Source organism: Achroia grisella, unplaced genomic scaffold, assembly GCF_030625045.1.
Source record: "Achroia grisella isolate CSIRO2021 unplaced genomic scaffold, CSIRO_AGI_Agris_v1 utg1112, whole genome shotgun sequence".
Lineage (NCBI taxonomy): Eukaryota > Metazoa > Arthropoda > Insecta > Lepidoptera > Pyralidae > Achroia > Achroia grisella.
The window spans coordinates 795618-816583 of NW_026712582.1; the positions used below are offsets into that span (position 1 = coordinate 795618).

The 20966-nt window shown below is 35.9% G+C and overlaps 2 protein-coding genes across 7 annotated transcripts in view; both read right to left on the reverse strand.

The window, feature by feature from the left end:
• Positions 1-400: 400 nt before the first annotated feature.
• Positions 401-9771, reverse strand: LOC131849864 (uncharacterized). 4 transcript variants are annotated; one of them, XM_059200006.1, is made up of 7 exons: positions 9667-9771; positions 7676-7772; positions 7195-7302; positions 4837-5016; positions 3789-3943; positions 2841-3018; positions 401-1836 (listed from the first exon to the last, which is right to left on the reverse strand). In XM_059200006.1, exons 1-7 carry the CDS (start codon positions 9715-9717, stop codon positions 1655-1657), a joined length of 951 nt encoding a protein of 316 aa, XP_059055989.1. In that variant the 5' UTR covers positions 9718-9771; the 3' UTR covers positions 401-1654. The 4 variants fall into 4 exon arrangements, with proteins under 4 accessions (XP_059055989.1, XP_059055998.1, XP_059055982.1 ...); XM_059200015.1 differs by having other exon boundaries at positions 2841-2997; positions 3789-3955; XM_059199999.1 differs by having other exon boundaries at positions 3789-3955.
• Positions 9772-12929: 3158 nt separating this feature from the next.
• The window catches only part of LOC131850039 (peroxiredoxin 1), a 28516-nt gene continuing 20479 nt past the window's right edge, over positions 12930-20966 (reverse strand). For all 3 annotated transcript variants that reach the window (XM_059200189.1, XM_059200199.1, XM_059200205.1), the window contains 3 exons: positions 18776-18915; positions 17173-17341; positions 12930-13180 (listed from right to left, as the gene is read on the reverse strand). In XM_059200189.1, coding sequence (XP_059056172.1) covers positions 13033-13180; positions 17173-17341; positions 18776-18915 — 457 coding nt within the window. In that variant the 3' untranslated portion in view covers positions 12930-13032. The remainder of the gene's footprint in view (positions 13181-17172; positions 17342-18775; positions 18916-20966) is intronic.

Genomic DNA, 20966 nt, shown 5'->3' on the forward strand with positions numbered 1-20966 from the left:
AAGAGAATGGCTGTATAGACAGAGTCCTTTTGTCACTCCTGGAGACATTAAAACCGAATAAAAAAAATCTAATATGGTGGGACTAGGCTGTACGGTCTAAGGATCTTTGCCTGTTGCATCACTGAAAAGGAGATCGACGAATATGGAAAAAAAAACAAATATGGTGGAAAATGGAGGGAAATTTTGCTGTTAAAGACGGTATATTTATCTTATCTACCTCGAACTTGCCTTTAAAGTTGTTAACATGGAAAGTAAAATAAAATCTGATTAATTAACTTTATTGGTTCCAAAAATACCAACAGCAATCAGTGAAAATAATTACAATAGTAAACTATTATAGAAACAAAATAATATCCTAGATATTAATCAACAATTCTGCAATAGATAGGTAAGTGTCAACTTACAGCCTTCTAACGTCGTTATTTATATTATTTTATTACAAAACAGCGTGACATGCGGATAAATTATTGTTTTTTAATTATAATATTATTCAATTTATTATATTTCAAAGTAAAAATAGAAGATGACTGTAACATATAAAGCCTCCCTTAATAAAACATTAAGCAAAGTTTTACTAGTAACGCCATCTATTGAACGTCAACCAAACTATTATTGTGATCTGAAATATTGCCTATTTTATTTTATATATAGAAATTAAAATTGTTTATTTGCATTTTAATTAATAATGATGAATATTATCAATTTAAAATGCTGGAAAATTAATTGAAATGTTGAGAATTTCATCGAACATTGTGTGAATGAAGGTGTAAAGTCCGCCATTGGTCACAGAATATGAAACAAATATTTTATATGAAAATTACATGTCATATAAATGAAAATAGAATTCGTTATGTAAATAAAGGCAGTTGATTTACCAATATTGTCTTATTATAAAATATAATCAACAGATAACGCTCTTGTTGCGAAATATAATAACAATGTTGTAAATATATTTTGATGGCACGAAATATAAATACTCAATGATTACAAGTAGGGTCAAGTTTGTCAACATTATTGTTATAGTCAATTGACATAATAAATTCTTATCATATTATTATTCTACTAACGTGTAGAAATATACTGAATACTAAATTAATAAAATTAGTAACAACGCCATCTAGTAATACTAATATAAACTATATCAAAATAATCAAAAATAGAAACAGCGACATCTAGCGATCGCGTAGCAAATCAATAAGATAAGTTATAACAATTAACAACTAGAGAGCGCTGTAACAACAAAATTAATGTTACGTTCACTGTCAAAGCCTTACAGTTAAACATTAGATTAAACCAAAATTACATGTTGATATCTACAGAGGACACCTATTCAGTGCAAGTTTGGCAAAGTAAAAAATAGTGTTCTTAGCGTTTGAAGAATAATGAGACGGAGATAAAACGTTCTCCCTTATGAAAATGAGAATAAGTCTCAAATTCCTATGTTACAATCATTGAAGAACAAAATTAATAATTCACAATTACCATCCTACTGAAAAAAATCAACAAAAGCAGCATTTTTTACACATAATAATGTTTTCATATAACAGGATCTTTAGAGAATTAGATATGTCTAATTATCAAAGTCTTGGCGTTAATATAGATCCCTTTATAAGTCAAGACAGGTGTCCTCAGCATGTTCAAAGCATCTTAATAGTTACAGCATCAATTTCTGCTCGAGAGCTGCCCACAGCGGTGCGAGGGGCGCTCCGTAGGCCTCCTGCGGAGTCTCGGGGACGTAGGTCACGTGGCGCGTGGCCGTGACAGGGGCGGGGGCTGAACGGATTCGCCCTGAAGCCATACGGACGCTGCGCATCATGGCAGCTGATTTCATACGTTCTATAATTAGCAATAATTTTTAATAAGTCGTCTGCGTGACGTTCCTCAGTCTCATTTAGTTTAGCCGGCCAGTAACTTTTTTTGTAAGTTGAGTTTTCCTTTATAGGGTGTGAATATGCAGTGAAATTACAGGATAAGAGTCATAACATCTTAGTCTCGTTGGTGCTGAGCAGGCAGTACTTGGCGGTGTGTAGTGTAGTGTAACCTACAACATGTCAACTCACCCTCGCTGGTGCTGAGCGGGCAGTACTTGGCGGCGTGTAGTGTAACCTACTATGCGTCAACTCACCCTCGTTGGTGCTGAGCGGGCAGTACTTGGCGGCGTGTAGTGTAACCTACAATGCGTCAACTCACCCTCGTTGGTGCTGAGCGGGCAGTACTTGGCGGCGTGTAGTGTAATCTACAATGCGTCAACTCACCCTCGTTGGTGCTGAGCGGGCAGTACTTGGCGGCGTGTAGTGTAACCTACAATGCGTCAACTCACCCTCGTTGGTGCTGAGCGGGCAGTACTTGGCGGCGTGTAGTGTAATCTACAATGCGTCAACTCACCCTCGTTGGTGCTGAGCGGGCAGTACTTGGCGGCGTGTAGTGTAATCTACAATGCGTCAACTCACCCTCGTTGGTGCTGAGCGGGCAGTACTTGGCGGCGTGTAGTGTAATCTACAATGCGTCAACTCACCCTCGTTGGTGCTGAGCGGGCAGTACTTGGCGGCGTGTAGTGTAATCTACAATGCGTCAACTCACCCTCGTTGGTGCTGAGCGGGCAGTACTTGGCGGCTTGTAGTGTAATCTACAATGCGTCAACTCACCCTCGTTGGTGTTGAGCGGGCAGTACTTGGCGGCGTGTAGTGTAATCTACAATGCGTCAACTCACCCTCGTTGGTGCTGAGCGGGCAGTACTTGGCGGCGTGTAGTGTAATCTACAATGCGTCAACTCACCCTCGTTGGTGCTGAGCGGGCAGTACTTGGCGGCGTGTAGTGTAATCTACAATGCGTCAACTCACCCTCGTTGGTGCTGAGCGGGCAGTACTTGGCGGTATGAGCGCGCGGTCCACGGGCGCCGCAGCGCGGGCAGGTGAAGGCGCGCAGTACGGGGCACGCGACCCCGTCCGCATCGCGCAGCGGATGACTGCGGTAGTACGACAGCCGCTCGCCGTTGTTCTTACAGAACCGACACTCCTGCTGTACACATTATTACGACCATTTCCATACTAGACAACTAATAGAAAGAAAAATAATCTTTCAAATTATAATTCTTCCTTAGTATGTATTTCCAAAAAAATAACACAAGGTATGCTTTGCTTGGTATCAGAAGCCACTGTGTGAATTGTCCAGGGTTATAAATAAATTCAAACTTTCAAATTTTTGTTTGTAAAATATATGGTGATTAATTTCTATCAAAATTAACTTGGTTTGCGGCCAACAGCATTAGGGTAGTCCGAAAAAAGCGCCATGTAATCCCAAGCTAAGCAGAGCTTGTGTTATGGGTACTAGACAACTGATATAAATACTTAGATATATTTTTAGTAAATACACACATAGTATACATAAAAATCATCCATATCAATACAAACATGAATACAAATGATTATATGGTGCGAGGATCGAACCCGTGTCCATCGAAAGTAGAAGTGTTCTAATTCTTGTCAGTTCTTCTCATCTCGAAATCATTCCGAACTGACGGTAGATATGACATATCATAAGAGTCTGTAATAGACCTACTTGGATAAAGATAATTTGATTTGATTGATTGAAGAGCTGTTCTACTACACCACCTACCATCGTATATAGGCTACTGTTACCATTTACCATGAGGTCGGTCCACCCAGGGGTAGATCGTGAATTTGGCGTTTGTATCCTCGGGGCCCTGGACTGCAGCCCAAAAAGCCCTTAGGAAGATCCGCCCTTGGGTTAAATTGTTTACCATTTCATTTGTATAAATGAACACTTACTTCAGGGACTCGTTTCTTGACTCGTTTCTCGCCACAGATCTGCTCGAGCTCCCTCAGCAGCGAGTATACAACATTCAACGGCAGTGACGAGAGAACTCTTAGTTGTTCTGGCGTGATGGTATCATCCCTCATACCAGCAGACATGTTGTTTGTTCCTTCAACAACATCTTAATCATCTTTACATAGTATAAAACAAAGTCACTGTCGCTGTCTGCCCGTCCCTATGTACGCTTAAATCTTTAAAACTACGCAACGGATTTTGAGTCGGTTTTTTTAATAGATAGAGTGATCCAAGAGGAGGGTTTATATGTATAATATATGTACACGCGGGCGAAGCCGGGGCGAGTAGCTAGTAATATTATAAACGCCAAAATTTGTGAGTATGGATGTTTTCTCTTTCACGCAATAACTTCTGAACGGATTTTTGATGAAACTTTACAATAATATAGCTTATGAATCTGAATAACACAGACTATACTGTAAGTTGAAATTTTTATATTGTAATTAAACGCGGATGAAACAGCGAGCATAGCTAGTATACGGCACGGCATAAGCTTTCTTCATCCTCGACTGGTGCTTCGTCAGCGTAAGCCGTTAGCATCATTCCATTGTAATCCATAAAAAACCTTCAATATAAAAAAATATCCTTCAATATGCTGGGATTGTTAGTAATGTGGACTATTGACACTATTGCTAGCAATGTACCACGTCAGATTGACCTCCATGGGGTTCCCCCTGGAAACCATCGTGATAAATTCCTGCTGAATTTGCCATGATTAGACTAACTCACCTAACCTCATGCTCATCTTATCAGCCTTTACTGGTGTCCAGCGTAAACCGTTAGCGCTGGCGGATGCACTATTCCATTATCATCCATTAAAAATATTTCAGTCATGAAGGGTAGAGGCATTGTTAGTAATTACGTAACTCATTGTAACTGACCACAGGGTCACATGAGGTCAGGTCAGTCAGTCATAAGCATGAGCTCATGCTCACTCATTAGTGCTAGCGTATGCACGATTCCATTATGATCTATAAAGAAACTAACCTTCATTAATGTATGGGACAGTTCCATTGGTGTGAGCTGCAGCAGTGGGTGCTGTGAAGTCAGTCCTCGGGGTCCACTGCTGGTTGGTCTGAGGGAGCGGCATGGTTGGTGTACTCTCGGGCTCCGGCCACGACTTCTGGCGAAGGTACATGCTTGACTGGCACATACCTATCATGTTCCCTTAAAAGAATAAGATTACTTTATTAATGTCTAGTAAAAACATTTACATTTATTTTTTTTTATCTCAGGACAATTCACACGGCGCCACCTAGACCCACGTTAAGCACCTAAAGCTTGTGTTATGGGTACTAGATAATTGATACAAGTACATAGATATATTTTTTTCGTAAATACAAATACATATTATACATAGAAAACACCCATATCGATACAAACAATCATACTCATGAATAGAAATATTTGTACCGTGCCAGGAATCGAACCCGCGACCATCGGACGTAAAGCGGTGTGCTAGACCGCTATACCACCAAGGTTGTCAGTAAAAACATTGTACATAAGGTTGCCAGATGTCCGGTATTTAAGCGTACAGTCCGGTATTTTCGAGGCCTGTTCGGTAAAAAATAAATGGTCATACCGGACAAAACAATGTCCGGTATTTTGAGGAAAGTCGGAACTCGGTGTTTAGAAGCCTCAGTAGAAGACCTAAAAATAATAATAATGTCCGGTATTTTGAGGAAAGTCGGAAGTCGTTGTTTAGAATAGAATAGAATAGAATAGAAAATAACATTTTTTTTTTAATCTACCGCTCATTTGGAATGCTGTCTCATCACAAGAAGAACAAGCAAGAAACTTGTGTGTTGCTCTTTTAAATAATTTATTCTTACTTACAATTTAAGTTTAAGTGTGTGAATACAAACCACCGATTAGCACTAATTCAATGAAATAATAAAATAGAAAAAAAACATTCAATATACAACAACTGGTTAAACAATTAATAAGAGAAAATAAGTCATAGTGATTAGAGCAGACCAGTCCACACAAGCAGCACCCGTTCACGAGTATGACGGATGAGCCAGCCACCACTGCGCTCGACCATATTTTAGGGAGCCCTAAGCTATTTTAGAATTTAGTTTAGAGGTTTCAGTGGAAGACCTTCAACGCGGTCTGCCAACTCTGGACCAACTAATTGAATTGTGTACTCTAACAAGAACCAACGATACTCCACCGGAAGAACTCTACTCAGAGTTGGCTATACTTAGCACCAGTTTACCAGACCCTGGAGGGAAAGTCAGGGGATATGGTGCAGCTTTTTTAGTAAAGAATCGGCGCCAATCTTCTCAAATTGGTCCAACATGTATGCAGTACACAGTGGCCTCGGACAGTGCGGTTTCAGAGGAGCTTCATCCTGCGTACACTTACATTGTGGAATGAACTACCTGCCGAGGTTTTATCACGAGACTACAGCATGGGGTTTTTCAAGAAGGGTATATAAAGGTTTCTTAAGGGTCAGCAACGCGCATGTAACACCGTAGTGTTTCAGGCGTCCATAGGCTACGGTAACCATATACCATCAGACGGGCCGCATGCTTGTTTGCCACCATCGTTGTACAGAATACGAGTAGTATCACAGATTATAAATTAAAATATTTTTAAATACCAATTAAAATTTTTGTTTCTTAATAAAAAAAATCTAAAATGAAACTAACTCAAGTTGCTTCTTATAACATTAGCTATATAAGAATATATAAGTAAATAAGTAATATAAGTCCCGTCAAACACGGTGTTACCGTTTCAGAGATTAGCAAGAGCAAACAGACAGACATAAATTTTCTAAATTAATTTTTAATGTAAGTATCATATAAGTTACATATGTCTGCAAATATCATATGCATACATATGTTACTTCACATGCATTTAGTTTACAAACAGACGCTATAATTTGTTTGTTTGTATAGATTAAGTTGAAAGATGACTGCATGCAACTAAAATGCGAATGTTCAGATGGATGTGTGGTGTGACAAGAATGGATAAGATAAAGAATGAATACATTAGAGGAAGTATGAAAGTGGCGCCGGTGTCGGAGAGGTTGAAGAGTAATCGTCTATCGTGGTATGGACATGTAATGCGTAGGAATGAGGATAATATTTTAAGGAAGGTGTTACATATGAATGTGGATGGTTATAAGGGCAGAGGTAGGCCGAAAAAGAGATGGATGGACTGTGTGAACGATGATATGGTAAGAAAGGGAGTAAATAACGAGATGACTGCGAACAGGGGCGAATGGAAGAGGACAACATATTACGCCAACCACAAATAAATGGGATAAGGAAGAAGCAGATGATTATGTATAATAGAATAAGTACACAAAAATAAAAGTAAAAGTCTTTCAAAACTCACCCGATTGTAAGTTGCATGTCTTCTCTTCATCTGGGTTGTACGGAGAATCGAACCCGTTCTGTCTGAACTCCTCCAATGCGTCTTCCAATGTGCTCCGCTTCATAACCACTGTAATACGAGACATTATCCTTACTAAGATTATAAATGCAAAAGTAACTCTGTCTGCTTGTCTGTCTGTCACGCTTTCACGCCAAAAATACTGAACCAATTTAAATGAAATTTCATACACAGATAGTTTAGAACATGAAAAAGGACATAGACCACTTTTTTATGCCAAAAAAATGGTAGTATGGGTTGCAAAAGGAGATGGAATGTTGTATCTAAGTAACGTCATGCTTGAAACTTATTTTATAGGCTGTTGATTAAATATAGATAAATATGACATTCGAAGTTAGTAACAATTTTACCCTTAAGGGGTTATAATAAAATAGGGGATGAAATTTTGTAGGGATATTCGTTCAGAATAAATCATTTCACGTACAATCCATATAGCTGGATGATTTCTGCGGTGGATGCTGTTCATCTTGGATGTTTGAATTTGACGCGCGCAAATTCAGTTGACCTTCCCACGATGAGAACTGCAAGTTTATAAATATTTTAATTTATAAATAAAATTTTGTACAATAATCTTGATTTACTTATTGCTTATCGTATGAATAAATATCTGAATTTTAATGTTACTCTCCGGCGATGGAAACACCGATAACATACCGAAATTAACCGATTATTGCGTGGTGATCGACACGCCTTTATATTCGAATATACCCAGAGAAATGTGGAAAACTTAAGTATTATTTTACCATTCAGTCATTCATTCATTTGTCAACAGTCAGTCATAGCTGACTGTTGACAATATATCTGTCTACCCCATCTGCGATTTATAAACCTACTTATAGTATAACATAATTATGTGATCGAGACTGTAATAGGCTGGTTAAAACGAGACGTGTTTCATTTTAAACCATTTGTTAGCTGAGGCAAAATATTATATTCAGCTATATCTTTATATGTAAAAATTATGTGTCACGTTGTTTGTCCGCGACGGACTCCTAAACTACTGAACCGATTGCAAATTTGATTTTCACATTGTGTGCAATTTGATCCAACTTGAAAGATAGGATAGCTTACATCTCAATTTATAGTCGCTATATTAATTTATTGCAAATTATTTGTCTATTATTGGCCATAGCAACGCGTGGTCCGGCTTTGCTAGTACCTATAATAACAGCAATTAAAATAAAAACAGGACGTCAAAAAATAAAATACAAAAATATATAAATAAAAACTATCAAAAAGGTTGTCTTCGGCAACAACATATATATAGGTATAGCTTGAAAGTATTAAATAACATATAAAAGGTATATATTCCTTATAATCGCCTACCATATATTCAGACATAACATTCGAGTTAGATGCAAATTATAGTGTTGGAGTGTTATAAAAATGTAAACAAAAAAGGAACGTGCACAGAATCAAAAAATGTTCTATGAACGTATGAATATATGCTTTTGACTTTAAATTAAAAAAAAAAGCAGTTCAGTTCTAATTATAAAATTCAGCTTTTGTCAATAAAGATCACATCTTACTAATAATAAAAACGTGAAAGTTTGTAAGTACTCTTTCACGCAAATACAATTGAACGTATTTTGATGAAACTTTACAGGAATATAGCTTATACATCAGAACAACACATCCTTACTAATTATAAATGCGAAAGTAACTCTGCTGTCTCGCTTTCACATCAAAACTACTGAACCGATTTAAATGAAAGTTGGTATACAGATAGTCTAGACCCTGAGAACGGACATAGGCTACTTTTTAATGCAAAAAAGGGTTGTAAGGGGTTGAAAGGGGGGATGAAGGATTGTATGGAAGAATCGTAATTTTTGAAGTTAGAAACTTGAAACTTATTTTTGAGGCTGTTGATTAAATATAAATAAATATGATATTCAATGTTTGTAAAAAAATACACTTAAGGTGGTAAAATGAAATAGGGGAAGCAAGTTTTTATGTAAATTCGTCATTTTTTAAGCTATAATGATGAAACTATTTTCATTGTTTTTTTGGGTTATTTTTTAAATAGGTACCCTATATATTTTTTCATTATTTACGCGGATGAAGTCGCGGGCAAAAGTAGGCTATAAATTTCATGCGAGTGAATCCGCGAGCATAGCTAATTGTTTCATAAAGCAAGCGGCAACGCTTTATTTCGTCAACTTTATTAACATACCTACCCTCAGGACTCAGGAACACATTCATTCGTCTTTAAAATAAACAATAAAATCATATAACGCCGACTGTATTCACACCGACATATAAATACCATAATGTAAACAAATAATCCGTTGGCAACAAAAAAAAGCACACACCGTCTATTTGAAACACGATTCCTGTGTTGACAAGTCGATACGTAATCTAAAAATAGAATAAATTAGAAATATTATTAAATAGTAACATGTATGAAATACTTACAGAATTAAAACTGCTCGCGCTGCCGTAATCACTAAAATTATTGTGACCCATTTTATTTAAATTTCCTCGTATTTAAAATCTTTAATGAATTATCCACGTCTGTACACGGTCATAACTTTAACAGGAATGTTATGAGTATATTAAACTGAACTACTCGTTTGTATTGAATAGGTTTTGTTTGAGGGAGCGACGGTGATATGCAAAAAAGTACTTTATGCTAATATAAACAAATATCTTATTACAAAACTGTTAGTTGCAGGTAGGTCGGCGAAAAATATAAGGAGGTAGGTAGGTACTGTGTTTACGGGAAGGAGTTTTAACATAATAATTTTGTTGTATTGGATTTGCGTTTAAATATCTATTTATTGTCTCAACATTACGATTCATATTTTTATGTAGTTACATAGGACATTTTATTTATTGATAGTTTATTCCAGCCCAGTATCTAGTTACTAGTTTAGAGAAAATATATTGTTTAGATAAGTTTTTTTAATGAATGAAAATTGCAATGAAATTGCGATATAGAATCCAATTATGGGGTAATAAGGTAAGTTTCTATTATAATGTAAATTCTGCTTTTGTGATTCAAAAAAGGGCAATTAGGACAATAATGCGCATTCCACAAAGGGATTCATGTAAGAATTATTTCAAAGAATTAAGAATTTTGCCAGCGCCTTGTTTGTACATTTTGGCGACTGTTTGTAATTTGATGAAAAACTTAACCCAGATAGATACTAACGAAGAAAGATTCATCCGTGAAAGTACTTACTAGGAGAAAAGATCTGCAATCCCAAATGATTCCTCAATTCACAATAGTTACACACAGTACGAAATATCAATATGTGAAATTGTTTAATAATTTACCAATACATCTAAAAACTGTTTATAGTTTCACATTGTTTAAGTCCAGATTGAGGTCATATTTATTGAATAAGTGTTACTGTAGATGACTATTATAATGATGGACATAAAGACTTATGAGGACCTACTGCACTATGCTGGCTGACAAAAAATTACTGTAATGTTGCAATTATGTTATCCTACACAATTTGTATTGTTTTGGATGAATAAATAAAATAAATAAATAAATGATACGGATTTTTTATGGATGATAGTGGAATGTTGCACCCGCCTGCGCTGACGATTATCGCTGGCGGGGCATCAGTGATGGATAGGATGAGGTCAGGTCAGTTAGCCCATCGTGTCAAATTCTCTAGGAATTTATCACGATGGTTGCCAGAGGGAACCGAGTCGAGGTCAACCTGACAGACATGGTACATTGATAACAATGGGATCATCTGTCCACATTACCACAGATCAGTATTGACAACGATAAATATGATGTACATAGGCATTGTGAGGGGTATCTAAGCGTATGAATACGTTGGTATTAATTTTTCAGTGGATGATTCATGAAATGGTGCATCTGCTTGCTCTAACGATATACGCTCGTGAGGCACTAGTGTAGAATATATAGTAAGGTAAAGGTGAAGTTATTTCTAAAATAAAAGTAGCCTAAGTTAATCCTTATAAAATTAGATATCTGCGAGTGGAAATCCCGTCAAAATCGGTACAGCTATTTTAGAGATTAGCAAGCAGACCGAAAATTATTTTAAAATTACTTTTTTGATGTAAATACCGTATATATTTCATGTGCTTGTGGTGAAAAGTTGTTAATTTGAAAATTCACTTTTATTTAATTCAAGTCTTATTCATAAATACAAACAAATGTTTTGTACCATACGAGGCATCAACCTGCGATAATCGGAAGCAAAACGGTGTGCTACAGCTAGACGATCGAGGCCGAGATTCTTTGTATAGTGTTGGGTGTTTTTTTATGTACTACTTATAACACAAGCTCTGCTTAGCTTGGTAATAGAAGATACTGTGAGAATATCGTGGGTCATTATTATATTCTTTTATGGCACAAATATTACCTTAATAATATAATTTAAAGGCCATGTGAGCAATTGTGGACTTATCCCGAGAAGAGATCTCTTCCAGTGAACACAAATCAGTGACATATATGGTACTGAGTGAGTAATAATTGGTGCAAAAAAATGTTATAATTAATATTACTATTAACTTGTTGTACTTGTGACTTCGTCCGCGTGGAATTTAACTTTATTTTTCTAAAATAAAATGTTTTTTCTAAAAGTAGCGTAAGTTACTCCTTATTAAATCAGCTACCTGCCAATAAAACTCCCATCAAAATCGATCCAGCCATTTCAGACAGAAAGACGAAAATTGTAAAAAATGTTATTTTACCGTATTTATATTCATATGCATGTAGTAAAAAACGGTTATTTCAATATTACAAACAGACACACCAATTTTATTTATATGTATAATGTTCGCACGGAACATTTGTTTTCATGAGTATGATTGTTTGTATCGGTCTGGGTGTTTAACTGTTTATGTATTTAAAAAAATAATATCTATGTACTTGTGTCAGTTCTCTAGTATTTACAAAAATCCATAATGTACAAGAATCCATAACACAAGTTAACTTGGGTCTAGATGGCGCGCTAGAGCAACACACGTGTCTTGCTCATTCTTCTTATAATGAGTCTGCGTTCCAAATGAGTGGTAGAATCAAAATATGGCTATTCGAAAGTGCTTGTAATGAGTTTATTTGAATAAATATTATTTCTATTTCTGTGTGAATTGTTCTTTGGTGCCGTGGAGTGCCGGCGTGTAAAAATAAAAGTCAATATTTAACATAGTTTTTATTAGAGCCTCTATGATATGATAACATGGGACCTCTAAATAAACAATGAGCTGTGCGTATTTATTGTCTCAGACTACTGTCCATAAGGTTGAGATTCCAACACACACTCAGTAGTTCGAATACCTATTCAGCCAGCAAGAGGCACTTCTAATAAAAAAAAAATATTTCTTTAATTTTCATACAGGCAATGATCATACCAAACCTTGTTTTTGTGTTGAATAGATTTTTTTTTAATTAATTTCAGTGTTACCATCACTAAAATTGATATTCAACCTATTTTTCGTTACGAAAGAAACAGCAGAAATGATATTCAAACTATTCAGTATAGTGGCAATGAAAAGTAAATAATTCATGCATAAATTGTTGAATACAATTAGTTGTTTGAATACAAATATGCATGAATATTCCCGTTCGCAAAATTACATATATTAATGTCGAAATGACGGTAGAAATTATATTTTAACTACGGTGTGTTAAAGTCCCAAATCGTGTAACAACTGTAATGTAAATTGAACACGACAAGATACGTGTGTTTTTTTTTAATTTATTTCTTTAATAAGAATATACATGTGTGTTTTTTTATTAGGAATACAAAATGTTTCTTCATGGATTCAACATCTAATTGAGTGAGGCTTCTAGTTGGCGTCTCCGAAGTACTCTTGGGCCGCCTTGGTGTCAGGCTTGATGGTCTTGGAGCCTGGCTTCCAGTTGGCTGGGCACACTTCTCCATATTTGTCGGTGTATTGGAATGCTTGTACTAGACGGAGAGTTTCTTCTACAGATCTGTGAATCGAAGAATAATATATTTTTACTAGCTGTTACCTGACTCCGCCCGCGTGGAACGTACTCCATAATTAAGTCTTAAGCTATAATTTAACTATGTTCAGTTTGTTCTAAAGTAGATAAAATTTCTAATGAGTCTAAGTTACTCTTTATAACATCTAATTACGAGTGAAAATCTAGTAAAAATTTGTTAAAATCAATCAATCAAATTCAAGCTGTTTCAAAGATTAGCAAGATTTTTAGGAGTATGAAATTTGGCACACTTATATTTATAACAGCTTATTACATATATAACAGCTTGTGCCCAAGGGTTTCAGCCGCGTTAAATTTATAGCCTATATGTTATTCTGATGTATAATATATACTATTATATATAATATATTACTACTAGCTGTCCCGGCAAACGTTGTTTTGCCTTAAAATAAAAAAAAAAATTTAAGGGTGGACTACCCCTAACATTTAGGGGGATGAAAAATAGATGTTGGCCGATTCTCAGACCTACTCAATACGCTCTCAAAATTTCATGAGAATCGGTCAAGCCGTTTCGGAGGAGTATGGGAACGAAAACTGATACGAGAATTTTATATATAAGATAAAGTCTAATCAAAATACGGTTTATAGTTTTTGGTGAAAGAGATGGTTGTTACCATCCATACTCACAAACTTTCTTTTTTTAAAACATCGCCTGAGGCATGACGTCCTCTCGTGTAGTGGTTTAGCACACCGCCTCACGATGGTAGCAGGTTCAGATTTTGGTAACATTTGTATTCATGATCTTATTCATGAATACAAATGTTTGCACCGTGCGAGGAATGGAACCCTTTATTATATATGAATTTAGAAATAAAATGTATTTAAGCATTTATATGTATGTTTTATTGTATTACTAGCTGTGCCCGCGACTGCGCGTGTTACCTTGACTAAATGAAGAAAAAATATTCATAATTTAATAAAAAAAAAACCCAATTCACAAAATAATAAATTTCCATACAAAATTTTCATCCCCTTTCAACCCCTTACAACCATTTTTCGCATTAAAAAGTAGCCTATGTCCTTTCTTAGGGTCTAAACTAACCGTGTACCAAATTTCATTTAATTTTATAAACATCAGTTGTCCAGTACCATTAACACAAGTTCAGCTTAGCTGAGACTAAAGAGAACTGTATGAATAGTTTTTTTTATTAAAAATAATTCATATATAAGAATTATTTTTAATAAATAAACTATTCTTATAATAAATATGTTATTAAAAATAATTCTAAAACCAGTCTTTAAGTCTTCCATATACCCTTGGACTTTCCAGAAAGTTTCAATGTTGCAATTAGATAAAACAATATCAAATTCCTCAATTACTTATCGGCGATCAGACGGATGTAAATCAATCAAATATGCCAGCAAACGGTGTTATCGTATCGTAAATCGTAATTATAGTATTCAGATTACGATAATGTTCAATAAATCGTAAAATTAATAGTAAAATGATTATATAATTAGTGACACAAATGTAGGTTGATACTGCTTATCAGTATTTTAGCACGATAACGCACTAGTATTATTTTCACACATTATTTTTACATAGTATAAAACAAAATACGGGCATACTGCCTAAGGCATGGAATAACTGTATAGTCGTCCTGTTTCACAAGAAAGGAGTTAAAACAAACCTGAAGAACTACCGTCCAATAGCACTTCTTAGCCAGGTATATAAAGTATTCTCTCGAATTCTTACTTCAAGAATGACAAGGAAGCTAGACGACCACCAACCTATAGAGCAGGGGGGCTTCAGAAGTGGCTAGAATACGATGAATCATATATTCACAGTTAGGCAAGTGATACAGAAAACAAGAGAATATAACCGACCACTCTACCTTGCTTTTGTGGATTATGAGAAGGCGTTTGACTCTGTGGAACATTGGGCAGTGTTCGACTCCCTTCAGCGTTGTCAAATAGACTACAGATATGTCACATTGCTGAAAAATCTATATAAATCAGCAACCATGACTGTGCGATTAAGATCACGAAGCCAAGGTCGAAGAAGAGGTATGGGCCTAAACATCGACGGTCAATACCTAAACCACCTCCGTTTCGCCGACGATATTGTGCTGTTGGCAGAAAACCCAGAAGACTTAGCTAAAATGCTCGGTAGCCTAAGTGAAGTATCTGGTCGAGTAGGCCTAAAGATGAATCTGCAAAAGACTAAGTGGATGGGTCCCTCAAACACGATATCGGTTTCAATTCAGGGAACCACCTTAGAACACGTGGAAGAATACATCTATCTAGGCCAGAAAGTCCGACTAGATACAGATCTGCGTCCTTGGACGCAGAGTTAGACAGGCGAATTCAGCTAGGATGGGGCGCTTTTGGGAAACTAAAAGATGTTTTTAAATCCAAGATCCAACTGCCAGATGGTCCGATGATATCAGGAAGACGGCAGGACCGACCTGGACAAGACACGCCACAGACAGACTGAAGTGGAAAATTATGCAAGAGGCATACGTCCAGCAGTGGACAAATATATGCTGAAAGAAAAAAAAAATAAAACAAAATTGATCCTCCTGTCTGTACGCATATATTTTTCAAACTACGCAACAGAAATAGAAATAGAAATAATCTTTATTCAAATAAACTTAATATAAGCACTTTTGTATAAAATAGTCAAGTTTTTTTTATTCTACCGCTTATTCGGAATGCAGATTCATCACAAGAAGAATATGCAAGAAACTTGTGTGTTGCTCTTTTAAATAAATATTGATTTACTTATATTTAATTAACAACAAGGATTAGGCATGCGACAATCAACATAGAAACCGCTACGCACTTAATCTCTGTTCAATGGATATTAATGCAGTTTCAGCAACAGATTTTGTAGCCGATGTATTATTCTGAAGTTGAATATATTATTGTAAAGTTTCATTAAAGTCCAGTAATTAGTTTTTAAGTGAAAAAATAACAAACATATCCATCCATACACACTAACAAACTTCCGCGTTTATAATATTATTGAGAGTGATTCAAGGACTTATATTGAATAGCAATAATATTTCATGATAATCACAGCGCCGTCTAATAGTGATTGAGAGATTGATAGTGATTGAGTAAGCATTATAATAATAATACTAATAATTTGTTTGGTGATTTTTACCTGCAATGATAAGTCTATTACCACATCAAAGGGAGATATATAATAATAATATATATATATATATAATAATAAGCCTGTCCTTGTCTCTATAAAACTATGTCAGCTATAGCTGAGAAATAATATACATATATACATAATAATAATAATAATAATATATATTATTATTAATCCTGAGATTAATAATAATAATCTCAGGACATTCACACAGCGCCATCTAGACCCAAGTTAAGCTAGTTAAAGCTTGTGTTATGGGTACTAGATAACTGATACAAATACATAGATACATTTTTTTCATATTATACTTAGAAAATACCCAGACCGATACAAACAGTAATAATCATGAATATAAATGTATGTGCCGTGCGAGGAATCAAACCCGCGACCATCGGAAGCAAGGCCGTGTGCTAAACCACTAGACCATCGAGGTCGTTAAATTTATAATTATTGTAACCGCCGCGTGGAGGTCAACCTGGCAGACATTGCTAGCAATAGGTTCTTTAGTCTACGTTACTAACAATCCCATGTATTTATATACACCGTTTAACTTCAGAGGTACCGGGTTCGATTCCTCGCACGACGCAAACAGTTGTATTTATGACTTATATAATTGTTTGTTTCGGTCTGGGTGTTTTCTATTTAAAAAAAAATAAGGAAGAATTTGTTAGAAGTAGTCTAGTACCTATAACACAAGCTTTGGTTATCGTAGGTCTAGATGGCGCTGTGTTAATTGTCCAGAGTTATTTATTTATTTATATCAGTTGTCTAGTTCCCATAACACAAGCTCTGCTTATCTTAGGACTAGATGTCGCTGTTTGAATTGTCAACGGATAATCTATGGTGTACCACTTACCGTCCGACTGGCAGGTCGTTGATGGTGATCTGTCTCAGGTTCTGTTTCTCATCGATGATGAAGAGACCACGGAACGGGATGCCGCTCTCCTCGTTCAGGACGCCGTAGTCGCGGGAGATCTTGTGCGATTTGTCGCTGATGATTGGGATGTTCATGGGTCCGAGACCACCTGGAAAATATTACAAGACAATCTGTTTTATATGTGGTTATTAATTAAATCATTTTTTTTTTCAATCATTCAACGCGCACGTGGCAAACCTGGTGTTACAGGCGTCCAGTAACCGTTTACCATCAGACTATATATTGTAGGATTGCTACTATGGAAATATGATGGGCACGACTCACGACGTCTTTTATTGGTATTTTAGGGATAATAATAATTGTAACACTCTCCAAGAAATAAGACGCAAGACGGAACTGTGCTTTTTTTTTTTTATAACACAGGGGACATGCGGCTCACCTGATGGTAAGTGATTACCGTACCATGAGCACCCGCAACACCAGAGGAATTGCAAGTACGTTGTCGTCCTTTTAAAAAGGAATAAGCTCTTTTCTTGAAGGTTTCAATATCGTATCGTTTCGGAAATACCATTGCGGGAAGGTGATTCCACAATGAGGTTGTGCGTGGCACAAAGTTTCTAGAAAACCGCACTGTGGAAGACCGCCATTCATCCAGATGATCAGGATGGTATTTCAGCTTTTATTGAATATGTTCTCATAGACAACAATATTTCATAGATATGTACCAAAGACAACGGTATTCTATTGATATATATTTTTCGGATACTTATCACTATAACTTAACAGCTACCATTGTCCCTATACTTGTAATATTTCTGTCGACATTTGACCCTTCCATTAGTTTATGTCTCCACTAACATAGATTGAAGTTCAGTGTAAAATAAGTCTAAAGGTGACTGACATAGTGATCTATCAACCCACAGTCCAAACCACTGGACGGATCGGGCTGAAATTTGGCATGCAGGTAGATGTTATGACGTAGGCATTCGCTAAGAAAGGATTTTGATTAATTCTACCCCCAAGGGGATAAAATAGGGAATGAAAGTTCGTATGAAACTTTGTCATTTTTAAACCGATCGGGCTGAGACTTTGTATGCATAAAGCTACTATGACGTAGGCATCCCCTAAGAAAGGATATTGATAAATTCCACCCCTAAGGGGATAAATTAACGCGAGCGAAGCCGCGGACAAAAGCTAGTGTACAATAAATCGTGCAATCATTTTACCGGTATATTCACTACCATAATAAATAAATACTATAATAAATAATATAGTATGTAGCGCCACCTCATCACAGCATATGTAACGCTACAGTGATGAGGCTAACCACGGCGCTACAACATCATAGTGTAAAAAAAATGTATGTCTATCACAGTCTCTTATGATATGTCAAATCAATATTTTTTAGCAAAGACAGTGTGAGGGTTGCCATTCGTGTAAAAAAGTAAATAACTACCGATGATGTTATCCAAAATAAGCAAAGTAAAGAAATAGCCTTTTCAACGTAAAGTAATTCAAGAAATAGCTTTTTCAAAATAACATTTCACAGCACGGCACAGCTAGTACCCAAATAAATACATACCCTGTTTGCGTGGTGTGTTGATCCAGGCCAAGTGTGTGAAGTGAGAGTCGGTGGAGGCTGCGATCACCTCGCATCCGATCTTCCTGAATTCGTCAGCACCTTCAGAGAAAGCGATGATCTCCGTTGGGCATACGAAAGTGCTGCGGAGAGAGAGAGACAGTCATAGTTTTGTCAATTCCATGTACAAAGATATTAGTTCGCGAGTCGATGTCGCAACTACTGAGGCCTTTTTTTCTGTATTTTTTTTTATAGCTCAGAGGACCATTTCTTTATATTATGTGTCATCTGTCTCGTTATCTACGTGCACATAGTATGTAGGTGACATTAATCTGTAGCCATTTATGATACAATGGGATCGTCAGCCGTCAGCCAGTTAGATAAATGTGGATGGTTATAAGAGCAGAGGAAGGCCGAAAAAGAGGTGGATGGACTGTGTGAAAGATGATATGGTAAGAAAGGAAGTAAATAACGCGATGAATGGAAGAGAAAAACATATTACGCCGACCCCAAATAAATGGGATAAGGAAGAAGCAGATGATGATGGGATCGCGTCAGCCGGCAACATTCTTTTGAATTTTGATAAAAAACTTTTTAAAAGAGCCACACACGTTTCTTCTTGTGACGAGTCTGCATTCCGAATGAGTGGTAGAATGAAAAAAAAGTGACTATTCAAAAGTGCTTATATTAAGATTATTTGAATATAGATTATTTCTTTTTTACAACACTTGACAACCCCACATTTCGCTCGGTACATGGAATCTAATTCGAAAAATCTCTTGTGACACCCCTGGTGTTTCAGGCGTCCATAGGCTACGATAACAGTTTACCATCAGATGGGCCGTAAGCTTGTTTGCCACCATCGTACTTTAAAAGAAAAATTAAAGTATCATCAGATGGGCCGTATGCTTGTTTGCTACCATCGTACTTTAAAAGAAAAATTAAAGTATCATCAGATGGGCCGTATGCTTATGTCTCCATCGTACTTTGAAAGAAAAAGTAAAGTATCATCAGATGCGCCGTATGCTTATTTGCCACTATCTTACTTTAAAAGAAAAATTAAAATATCATCAGATGGGCCGTATGCTTGTTTGTTTCCATCGTACTTTAAAAGAAAAATTAAAGTATCATCAGATGGGCCGTATGCTTATTTGCCACCATCGTACTTTAAAATAAAAATTAAAAATAGCAAAAGTCGAGCCTATCGCTGTCTCGCGGATTAATTTTGATATGATATCGACATTCCAGAAATATAAATTGACAAGTTTTTTTTGGCATCCAGATATGAACTCACGACCTCCTGAGCGTAATTCAATGTGTTAAGTCACTGAACAACGACGCTGTCATTACTGAAATTTCATAACTACGTTGATTAATAGTGAGCGATACATTTTCTAGTACAATCTATTTTATTTACATTTATTTATCATCGACTTTGAACGCGATAAGCGATTCTCGACCTTTTAGTACAAGTATCAGTGGCATATATGACAATATCATTCAACGAACTGACAACCTATACATACATGTAAAATTGGAGTGTCTATTTGTAATTTCTAAATAACCATTTTTTACTACATGCATATGATAATAAATACGGTACATAAACCAAAATATCATTTTTTTATATTTTTTGTCTGTCTGACGTTTCAGAGATTAGCCGGAACAAACAGAGTTATTCCGGCTAATCTCTGAAATGGCTGGACCGATTTTGATGGGACTTTTTTTGGGAGGCATGTTATATAATAAGGAGTAACTTTTATTTTAGAAAAATAATGTTAAATTCCACGCGGACGAAGTCGCGGGTACAACTAGTATTCAATATAACCATAGTCACGTTTACACAATAGTCCAAATAAAATATTAAATTAAACATTCAAACTTTGGGAGAATACCAAATTTGAATTTAAAAATGAATCTGTATTATTGTAAACATATACAACATTTATTTGAAAAGAATACGAGCCGAGTTTCTCGTCAGTTCTTCTCATCTCGACATCAATCCAAACTGACGGTAGATTTGACATATCATAAGAGTCTGTAATAGAACTACATGAATATAGATATTTTGAATTTGAATTTGAAAATCATGATGTGATCAGTTTTGGTTATATTACAATAAGTCTGCAAATACGTGAATAATAAAATTCAGAAAGAAATTTTAAGTTAAATTTACGAGTAAGGAAAGGTATGA